At 45.7% G+C, this 11,660-nt stretch overlaps 1 protein-coding gene and 1 long non-coding RNA gene across 3 annotated transcripts in view; one reads left to right on the forward strand and one right to left on the reverse strand.

Moving 5' to 3' along the window:
* Positions 1-6,407, reverse strand: part of ESYT2 (extended synaptotagmin 2) — a 79,774-nt gene extending 73,367 nt beyond the window's left edge. For both annotated transcript variants that reach the window (XM_057504947.1, XM_057504946.1), the window contains exon 1: positions 5,977-6,407. In XM_057504947.1, the coding sequence (XP_057360930.1) occupies positions 5,977-6,288 (312 nt within the window). In that variant the 5' untranslated portion in view covers positions 6,289-6,407. The remainder of the gene's footprint in view (positions 1-5,976) is intronic.
* A 146-nt stretch (positions 6,408-6,553) lies between these two features.
* LOC130684333 (uncharacterized) lies at positions 6,554-11,070 on the forward strand. The gene is made up of 2 exons (XR_008998596.1): positions 6,554-6,777; positions 10,871-11,070. It is a non-coding gene; the product is annotated as an uncharacterized LOC130684333 (long non-coding RNA).
* Positions 11,071-11,660: the final 590 nt, after the last annotated feature.

Raw genomic sequence — 11,660 nt, forward strand, 5'->3', positions numbered from 1 at the left:
GTTGAGCTGTTACCTTATAGATGTACAAAATGCTCTAAAAGGCATAATTTTATTTTAAAAAGTGAGCATACCACTTCACCAACCAAAAGACCCAAGAAAGTTCTGCCTTTTTTTTCTTATGTAGTAAAGATCTAGAAAACTTTTAAATCCTAAACCATATTTTCCTGAACAAGTGATTTTTAGTATGGTTTATGAGTACAGATATAAAAATTCACAGAAACAATTCCATTCAAGGTTGTTAAAATTTTCCACCAACTATTAATATGAGTGGTTTGAAATTATGGATGTTTTAATACATTTTTTTTCCTGGATTAAAAAAAATGAGTATGCATTACTTTTATTAAAAGAACTACCAATGCCTACTATGACTAAAAGTAGGATTATACATAGATTTTGTGGTATTACCAGCTAGTAAATTCTTGAGTTTCAGGCCCAGTCTTACTCACGTTCATGCTTCTGGCTTCTAGTACAGTACCTGGAACACAGCAAATGTCTAATAAATTTGGCCAAGGGGACAGATGAATCAATAAATGCTCATTTTTTAATCCCTATATGTAAATTGGGCTAGTTCCTTAAAATATGATCTACTCTAGGAAAAATTCACCAAAATTAATGGTTTCCTTTAAAAAAAATTATAGGGCTTTTTTTTTTAAACAGTTAAGTAAAATAAATCAAAGAAGAAAAATCACTGACAGGGACAAAGACCATGAGAAAACATGTAAATAAACTTTGTTAAGTGGAAAATTATTCCATGCAAAAGACATTGTTTATGTAAGAACTATGCCCCACCCAACTCAAAAACATGAGGTGACTCAGTGTTCAAGGCACAATAGGATCATTAAGAGTAACAGGCAACAACAGTCTGTTTGGAAGCAGGGGGACAGGCACTTGCAACTACTTCAACAGCACAGTGCACAACAATCCAGCAATGATCTTGGTTGTAAGATTTCTGGCAGCTGAAGCAAGAAGAAACCTCTAAGGAATTGCACACAAGTTTCCATTTTCTGATTTCACAAGCTTAGTTCTGAACACACACTATCTCTCCCTCCTTCATGTGTAACACTCTCATCTCAAGAGTCGTGTCTGCATTCATGACCAGTACAACTTCCCTGTGGGTTGAGAGAGCTGCCATGACAACTGGGCCCCAGAGAGAGCACATTTCTTCACCCAGAGTAAGTCAGGAGCCTCAGTTCAACCCTCAAGCACCTTCAGCATGGTGACAAAACAACCCAGAAATCCACATTGCTGCCCTGCTGGGCTCTTGTGCTTCCATCCTAGGATATGCCCAGTTTCCCTCTCCTGCACTTCTGTGTTGCTGCTCTGGAGGATAATGTCATGTTCTTCTATTCTTCAGTGTCCAGAAGTATGTCTATATGCGCCCCTCACCACTGACTACCTCCTATCCTCTCTTCTGACCCACCTCCGCACTCTGGGGCCATCACACTCTCCCACATAGACACCTGAAAGAGTACTTTGGACCTTGAACAATGCAAGGGTTGGGGCACCAACCTCCCCCACCATCGAAAATCCATGTATAACTTTTGACTCCCAAAAAACGCAACTACTGATACCCTACTGTTGACCAGAATCCTTACTGATAACACAGTTAACACATATTTTGTATGTTACATGTATTATGTACTGCAATCTTACAATAAAGTAAGCTAAAGAAAGTGTTTTTTCAAGTTGTCACAAATTTCAAAAAATTTTTGCATATATTTATTGTAAAACATTTGCGTGTAAGGAGACCTGTACAGTTCAAGCCCATGCTATTCAAGGCAGGAACGGTCTACACTCCTGCGCATACTGGGTCCTCCAATCTTTAAGTGGAGCTGGAAAATTCATCAGAGGCAGCACTGTAATGTAAACAAATTATGTATCGACACTTGAATCAAAGTTAAGAGTTTAGAATAACACACAGAGAAACCCTGCATTTTCTCTGTTTATATCTTTGAAGCATGATTTCCATTGTTAGTCAATTAAAATTTGTTTATTCAGCCAATAAAGTATCAATATTTAGAGTAACATTAAGGGTAAAAATATTTACCTATTTTTTTCATTTATAAGCCCACTCCTTTCATTAAATATTCTTTAAAATGTAAATGTCTCCAAATTTAAGTTGAAACTTTCAAAAGTTGTAACAACTTTAGCTGGAAGTCCTTAAGCAAGGAGATGTTTACAGCTTACTTTGTACTGTAACTGATCACCTTTTTCATTTATTTTTAAAAGAAATTCAATATAATGTTTTAACACTGCTGCGATACAACCCACACATCAAACAATTCACTCATTTAAAGTACACAATTTCATGGGTTTTTTGGTGCATTCACTATGTCTGTGATATTATTCAAGGTCAAATGTTGTAACCAATATAGAAAATCATGAAAACCTAGAGAAAAGATAAAAGGTTCACTAAGCCTAACAGGAACACTGAATTACTGATCAGTTTTTATTAATAGTTTCTTCACTGGATTAAGATTTGTATTTTATAAATATATATATTTAATATGACACATTAATATCAACATGTTACATATATTTTCAACGTGTGTATTAAACTATAGTTCAGTCTTAGCTCTGTATTATTCGCCCACCCTGAAATGTAAAGTAAGGCTAATATTAACCTAAAATAAGTATTACTAAAACTAGAGCACACAAGCCGATGGGCCGCATATGTCCAAAATTTAAATGTTTTTAGTTTAAAAAGCAGGTATTTACTACTTTATGGCTAGCAATATTGGGATATTCTAACTTAATGAAACATTTAGACCACATAACACAGAGCAACGCAACGCTCACAATCCTTGCCCTCTTTGAACTGCACAGCAGTGTGGGATAAACAAGACACCCGAGGCATCGCCCATCCCAGTCACAGTCAGGAGGATTCTAACGCTCAGAGCATGTAACTGCTCTAGGATCGAAGTGCTGAAGTTGCAACCACAGTTTAAAATAGCTGAACTATGGATCCTGATTTAGCTACACCAACTTTTTTGTTACAAATCTTCACAAAATTTCACTGGAGTGTAAGTCAATAATTACCACTGAGAATAAAAGCAAATATTTTCCCTTCCTTTACAAGAGACTGAAGCATAGTCTTTTTCTCTTGTTCATCTGGTTCCCAGCCTATGTGTATTAAAACTTTGGCTATAGTTATTTTCTCCCCAGAAAGAGAATATAACATATATAAGAATATAGCTTAAATACAAATTATATTCTTACATAAAACTTCCCTGAAGAACTGTGGGAAGAAGAAAGCTCTCCACTCCCCACAGAAGATCTGTACACAATGGTATAGAAGAGCAGAACAGAGAAGCTGACTGTGCTTTAAATCTCAATCAATCAAAGTGTTTGGGTAATAAAAGACCAATTGTCAGAACAGTTGAGTAATACTGTAAATGAAGGTTTGGGTGTCTTGTTTATTTGCAGCCAATCAGCATTTATTGGCAATAGTAAACACAGGAAAGGGGCACATGCACCATGACAAGTTCTAATTTTTCAATAAATAAAAATAGCAGTGGGAAAATGCCCTTATTCATCTCATAGAACCTCTTCAGGAATATTCTTCACCCACAGTCTAATTTTATAGGGCTCAATTAACACCTGGTAAACACCGAACAACAAAAAGGCCAATCCTCCATCCACCAACCCAAATCTACCAAGCCTTTTTCCTGTTTAATAAGGAAAAAAAAAAGTGAAGAATGAGTAACAATGCAATTTACATTAAAGCTGATACATCAGTCTTATAAAATATACATCACATGTTAAGTGAGAGCCATTTTTCATATCCTAATCATCTTAATTTCAAAGAGTACATATATTTTTCTTAAAGCATTAATATCTTTATCTAATTTCCCATTCCAGAATAAAGTTTTACTTTAGTAAGAAAATGAAAACTGTCAGTGAACATCCTAAGTGGCTTTAGGACCTGTGCACTTGGATTCATGCTTTCCTGGGCTTCCACCCACTATGAGTCATAACTGTCAGTGACACACTAGGAAAATGTGCACAAATATGCCTCATTTAAAGCAAAATACCAGCCCAAATTTCAGAACTCCAAGAACCTAAGTATGCACAGTAAAAAATCAAAGTATTACTAATACAGAAATACTAATACTAATACAGAAATCTCAGTTTTCTTATCCACAGCTTCTGCTGTATAGCAGAGTAGCAGGCACACTTAGACAGTGTAACCCATTTGTTTTGTTATGAAAATCACATATGGGCATTACAATAAAAAGGTATTAAAAAAACCTCCCTCAAGACCCAGACTCCTGGTGCTTTTCTTGGATTTGATCACTGCCAAATTTTGTGTGAAACCTCCCACAAATTTTCTAAGCAATGCAGCCATGTGTGTGCGTGTGTGTGTAGATAGATGTATGCGTGTATGTATGTGTGTGTGTGATATGAGCACACATACAAATTTGGAATGAACAAGTGAAAAATTGTGGAGAAAATATAATTCCCTTACTCAATGAGATGAACACCATAGTTCATCAGTTTCAATCACATAGAAGAAAAATCCAAGAAAACAGTCTCTAGCCAATCAACCTTTTATCCCATATCCCATTAAAAAAAAAATTCTATCCTGTTCTTCAGTAGGGAGGCAACTGTATTTGTTAATTTACTATGTGAAAATTGTGCATTTCACAAGGGCTTTACAAGCACATTTGATGTTAGTCAAGTGCTCCATAACCAAATATGTATGAAGTCAGCACCATCAAATCCTGTGAATTTCAGCCCTGATATGCCTGCTGTTTCAGCAATGTACCTACTCTCTGTTTTTAGCTGCTTTCCAGCAGCATTTAAGGTAGTGCAAAAGACGCAAGATGACGCTTGGGAGCCCTGCATTCCCCAACCACACGTCCATTCTGGGCTTTTCCCACCTTGGCTACTCGGACTTCCTGTTTTCTACACCACCAACCCCACGTGTCCTTTTAGCAAAAAGCTGCACCATGCAGGTTCTTCTGACTTTCCAAAACACTATTGTGCCACACAGCCCCGCCTATCGACAGAATTTTAAGTTCCCGAGGTCTGTCCCTACTACATCCCGCTGCGGTCGCTGTTTGTCATCCTAAGCAGCGCCCACAGCAGCACTGGAACCCAGCCACTCCTGCTCTCCGGCCTGTTCCTTTGCCTTGCGTGCCACCTACCCCACGTGTCTCATGACTTGGAAACTCCAAGGCCTTTTCTCCTCTAAAAGAGAATGACCCCTCTTAACTCACTGGCTGGTCATTTTCACACGAAATTCATCTAAAGTCCAATGTGAGCTTCATTTATCTTAAAATAACACCATTTCCTCCAGTCTGAAACTGAGACACCAACTCATGGTTAAGAGAGATGAGGGAGCAGGAGAAAAAGAGGAGGAAGCCAACTCCATCACTCTCCGCTCGGCAGGAATAAATCGCGCAGAGGACTGCCGGCGGTAAGATCGATCCATGCACAACCTCCTCTTAAGGGCAACTCTTCGGAAACGTCCTGCCCCCCCAGTCCCACGGGTTCAAGCTCATCTTACAGGGAAGTGCGGTCCTACAACGCTACTTCCAAAAAAGCAAAACAAACAAACTTTCAGGTATCTCAAGTGGAGAAAATGTGGGGTTTTTTGGGGGGGGGGCTCTTTGCCCTTCAGTGGCGTCTGAAATAACGAAGGAATGACGGAGCGCCCCGCCGTCCGCTGCGTTCCTACGAGGAGCCCGAGGAGGGGGTGGCTGTCCCCGGCCTGGGAACCCGGCCTACCGACGCAGCCCAGCCTTCTTCACCTGGGCGCTTGGCTCGCGCTGCGGGAGGCGCGGCAGGGCCCTTCCTGGAGGGCCAGCGGGAAGCCCACGCCAGGGCGGGACACCTGACTCAGATGCGGGCGACGGCGGAGCCGACGGCGCTCAGACCCCAGACGCCGGCACCCTCCGCGGCGGGCGCGCCAGCGGGCGGTGGGGCTGGGCCCCGCTGTGGGTGCGCCCGGGCGCGCGGCGCCGCACTCACCCAGGCCGGCAGGTCGCAGGCGCGCACCCCCAGACGCACGGTGCGCTCCTCGTCCTCCAGCAGCGCCAGCGCGCGACACAGGCGGCTGGCCTTCAGGCCGCGGCTGCGCCGGCACCACACGAGCAGCCCGAGGGCCAGCAGCACCCAGCTGAAGCTCAGGCCCAGGTAGCCGAGCGCGTACACGGGCAGCAGCAGCGCGAAGCTGCGCGCCAGCTGCGCCAGCAGCCCCGCCACGTCCACGCTCAGCGCTGCGCCGGGGGCCTCGGCCCGGGCGGCGCCCGCCTCGGTTCCGGGGTCCCGGACGCCGCTCATCACGCCACGCTCGCGTCCCGACCCGCAAGGAGACTCCGCTCGCGCCCCAGCGCCCCTGTGAGGGGACGGCGCCACCGTTCCGCCCGCCCGAGCGCTTCCGCCCGTGGGCAGCGTGCTACGTCAGCGCGCAATCCGGGCGGGGGCGGCCGCGGAGGGGGCTGGAGCCTAGCCGCGCGGGTAGGCGGGTCCTGTGCGTGACGTCACCGTGCGCACACGGGACGGGCGGAATCGAATTGCCCTTACTTCATCGAGGGGTGGGCGTGCCGCCACCCGAGGCAGGAGAGGGCTGAGCGGGTGTGTGACGTCTCGCGACGCCACTGAGAGCAGGAGTGGGCGGGGCTAGCGTGCAGGGACTGTCCGCGGCCGGGCGTGGCCCCTTGTGACGTCACCGCGGAGGCGTGAGCCGGGCGGGCGGGATTTGTGGAGCGGGCTGGCTCCGGGCTGGGAGCGCCTGGGCCTGTGGGCCGCCTTGCGACACGCCTCCCTGCGGTGAGCGACTGGTGGAGCCGCCGGGGGCGTCAGGACCACGCCGGGCGGGCATCCTGGACAGGACTCCCGGGCGGGACGGGTTGCGGGCCGTGACCGCCCGGCGGGGTTCCGATCTGGAGTGGGACGGGGTCCCGTGGGGACTTGTGGGGGAAACCCGGGGGCCGAGCGGGGAGCCGGGGCGGGCGGGATCCTGGACAGAACCCCGCGGCGGGTTTGGGGGGTAGACCCCCAGGGAGCGGGGCTTGGCTCCTCGAGGCCGGCCTGTGGAACGGGAAGTGTTACCCTCCCCAAGTGCTGGGAAGTTACTCTTTAATATACTTTAAAGATGTTAACAAATTAAACGGAGTGTTTCTGAGGCGCAATGCCAGAAAGCGAAGAAGTTGCTACCTGGTGCCCACACCAGCCTGGCTGAGCAAGTGTCCTTTTTGGGGAGAAAGTCGGTTCGGAGATGCAGGGAAGTCAGAACGAAAGCAAAGTCAAGAAAGCAAAATTTAGTTACACTCTGTGAGGGACAGAGCGGACCTGCGTAGGGTTAGACAGGCCAGCCGGTTGCTGTGAGGCTGCTTCTATGGGGTTTTGGCAAGGCTGGGAAGTCCGTGATTGACATTCTTTGGCTTTGGGGCTTGATCTGATTGGAAGATTGAAGACATGGGCTGTGCTCTGACATACTTTATCTAGGGAATTTTTGTCATCTGAGGAGTGCTTATACTCTGAGGTTTCTTATCTGGGGACTTCCTGTGTCTCTCAAGTCATTCCCTGGTTCCTGTGGCTTCATTTAATTAATGCTCTGAGTTATCTTTGGCTCTCTGGCTTTATCTGATTAACTCCCTGAGTTCTTGGTGGACCCCACCCTCTTTTCATCCTGCACATATGTCTGCCTAACATTTTCTGTTTGCTTCTCCATGGTGTGAAACAGGACAGGTGTCTGGTCCCTACTGGCCATGTTCACACCTGCCCACCCCATCCCCAGTATCAAGTAGGCCTGGCTCCTGATTTCTGAAAAGCACCACAGCCCGACTGCTTTGTTTTCCAGTAAGCTTAATCAGGATGTTTCCTAGTTAAGTGTCTTTGAGTTTATTCAGTAAGTTCCAAGGGCATTTTAATTAAATTTGTAACAACAGGTCTAGTCCCTCCCCCCGACTTACTCCTCAAATTTTACTTACTGGCAGCTTTCACTGAGCACCTTCAGGAGGAGCAGGGACTACTGGAGGGAAGTACAGCACACTTATATGGTTTAGGTTATTGATCCACATGTGCTCTTCAGTCTCAAGGGTTCTTCCCTGCCACTTTGCAGGGATTCTGGGATAACAACTTAATAGCCACGCAGGACAGATGGTGATTCCCACAGACCATCACTGTGTTGTGCACATAGGAGGGGACTGCTGCCAACACAGTCCTGATAGACGCAAGGTGTCAAGGACTTGCTGCTAAGGGGAACTTCTTGGGCAGGGGAAACATTTGCACACATTGGTTAACTTTGCCAAGGTCTTACCGGTCATTCAGCTGGGACTTAAGTTTCATGAGGGCAAGACCATATTTACCATGTCTACCACCATATCCTTAGGCTAGCAGTGGCTGACACAGCAGGGACCAAGTGGGTGAACAGTCTGTCTTCTCAGCTGTGAGTCTGCATATAACGATGTACGTGTATCTGTATGTGGCTATGGGGATATGTGTCTCATGTCAAAAACATTGTTCTAGGGGCTGGGACGCTCAGCTTGGGGCAAGGGCACTAACACTTGAGCAAGGGAAGGAAGTGGTTTTCATTTTCTTACTCTTCACCAGACTACATTATGAAAGTCATAAACATATGAAATGGTGAGTCTCAACACTTTTCCAATGCAACAGCTTAATATTTTAATGCCACCTTTCACTCAAGACTTAAGTTACAACCTCTAAACAAGTAATTACCTTTTTAGCAGGAAGGAGAATGAGCCTGTCTATCGTGCCATCTTTCCTCTAAAAAGGTGTAGAATCGCAGTCGTTAGATGAAGACTTGTGTGAAATCAAGTCCACACAAAGAATTCTGCACATCTCAATGAAGTATTTGCCCTGGGAGTCTAGGATATAAAATACACTGAAGAGAAGTGTCCATGTTGTACACTGATCAGCCTCCCAGCCCAGCCACCTTTGTGACCCCACTGAATTTCTGGAACTTCCTGTATTTAGTCACACCAGCAAGGCAGGACACCCCTCATTCTGCTCAGAGTCTGGTAACAGGCCCAATTTATAGGATTTTGCTAGTATTTTACTCTCCATACCCCTCAATCTCCTGTGACCTCTTCATGTTAACCTCTTTCCTTACCTTCTGGGCAGATGGTTCTCAGTGAAAGGCTCTGCTTTCTCAGAGGAAAGAGCATGCTGTGAGTGTCCTGGTACAAAGCTCTGGAGTTTCCCTCCCTGCCCTCAGCCTCAGGCTCAGGGGAAAGCATTGCCTTCTGTTTAGTTCAGTCCTTTCTGCCTAGTTTCAGATCCCATCCACCTCCAGCTCTCTCTGTCCTGGCTCCTTCCCCAAAACCTCTGCTCAGGTCTCATTGTAGGGTTATGAGCACACCCCACCTCTCTTCCTATTACCCACCAGTCAGGTCTCTTTTTGCCCAAATTCAGGAAGATGCCAGTCCTGTGTTTCAGAGGTGCTCTTTGGTAACATCACCACTCATTCATTCCCTGAGCCTCCTGGGTGCTTGTGTGCTGTGCAAGCAGAAGGACCAAAAAAACTGTGTCCCTTTCTTGCTTGCCTGGATTATCACAAAAACCTCTTGACTAGTAGACCTATACCCCTACCATTTTAAAACATTCTTAGAGACCTTCTCCTCTCAGGCAGGGAGGAGGTGGGGGCAAGATCAGTCAGCCTGGTTACACTAGCAAATAGACACACAGGTTGGTAACGATAGCCAGTTTTCTCACTGCTGGAGAAGATCTTATAAGCTGGGAAACTGGGAGCCTAGAAAGACTCCAACAGTGTGGATTGTCCTTGGAAGTGGTGTGAACCCATGTGCTTTGACATATATGTACAGATAAACAATTACAGATGTATGTCTGTATTAGTTTGCATGTGTTACTTTATATAATTTCTATTTCTGTCTGCTGAGAGTGTCCAGAGGCAATGGTATTCCTGTGACAATAAGCACAAGCAGGTCCCAGATCTTGGCTTCTAAATACGACTCTCCAATTAAAGGAGCCAGGTATACTGGAGGAACAGTTGACTTCAGGGCTGGAACAGTGACAGTACAAGATGAGCCTTGGATATTTTTTTGCCAGAAAGTAAGGAAAGTCTCAAAAGAGTCACGTGATGTGAAAGGACATGGGAAGCAACTTAGAGGGTTAAATCTGGGACAGCATGAGGGCAGTTAAGGGCAATTTGGGCAGATCATAACCCAGTGAGTAAAGTAGGAGCCCATGAGTCTATACCGATGTGGGTGAATGACTAAATGATGAAAGCATGGAAAAAAAAATAACTGGAGTGATGGAAATGGAAATCAGCACCTTGCAATCACCATAGTGCAGGAATTATTGAGGTAGGCTAAGATGGCACTTGGGGATTTTGATGAGGACTGATACCAGAGAACCTTTCCACACCTCAATGATTACTGAGGAATTGTAATTATTCCAGATCGCAGTAGACTGAAGAGACACAACTCCATGCAGTATATGTTCTCATGTGGGATCTGGGTCAGGAAGGAGAATGAATGTTTTGGGGACATTGGTGAAACACAGGAGGTCTGTGGATTGAATAACAGAGTTGTGTTAGCGCTGACTTCCTCACTGAGAGGGTGTGGAGGGGCTTCCTTGAGGTAGAGCAGGGCCATGGGACAAGCACCATGATTAATTTTTCCCACCTATGATGAAAAATGCTGAGATATAAGTTTGTTAGTATAGTAGGAACAGGAGGGGCTCCATCTTAAGGCTAAGATTCCATTTTAAAAACCGGGCATTAGGAGGTAAGATTCCTGACATGTTGTGGTGATTAGCCAACAACGGACCCTATCCTAAGGCAGGGTGAGCAGTCCTAACTGATATGTCCCCACTGCTGAGGGCCACCACCATCTTGGAGGACAGGACCAATAAATTTCTTGTGTTGTTTATCTCACAGAACATCTAGAGGACTGACCATGGATGGTGACATAGTGTCTCTACAACCAGAGATAGACATCAGGAGACCACATGTCAGCCTGTGCTCCCCTGGCCCTTTACCCAATTCTTATTTTAAGTGCACTTCTCCTCTGAGGCTGCCTGAACTCCCATGTCTTCAAGTGTGTATTTTGCTTTAAATAAAACCTTCTTGCTGCTCAATGCAATGTGTTTTGTCTTTGCATTCTTCTAAGCCCGTCGGGAGGTTAATAAGAGACCCCTTTCCTGGTGGTAAGCATCTTTGTTACTTTGCTACTTCATTCAGTTTAATACTCAAGCATATCTTCTGTCCTTGTTTTACTTCAGATAAGTAGGAAGTGCTACTAAGATCTGGGATTTGGGCTTGCAAGTTCCCATCACCTGGTGACCCCGATGGGACTGTGGCTGTATGTATGATCATGCTCTTTAGCAGCCTACCCCAAAACTCTCTCTGCTTTGGGAAGTTCTTGAAACATAATCTCACTCCATCCAGTGCTCTGCAGCTCCCCCGAATCCTGGGGTGGTAGGGGCTTAGTTCCCACACCATGCAAATTCAAGTAGACACTGGACACTAGGTGACCCTGGCTCTAGGAGTTGGCAAGGAATGCGCCCTACACTGAGCAGGAGTTCAGTGAGCTTCCCTTTCCTCCTCTGTTCTCCCTTGGCTCTGTGAAGCTCTGCTGTTCACTACTATTCTCACTTTAATGAGTTCCTTCCTTACTGATCCTACCTGTTCACGAATTCTTCCCTGAACAAAGCCAAGAGCCCTCCCC

This window comes from Manis pentadactyla, chromosome 7 (genome assembly GCF_030020395.1).
Source record: "Manis pentadactyla isolate mManPen7 chromosome 7, mManPen7.hap1, whole genome shotgun sequence".
NCBI lineage: Eukaryota > Metazoa > Chordata > Mammalia > Pholidota > Manidae > Manis > Manis pentadactyla.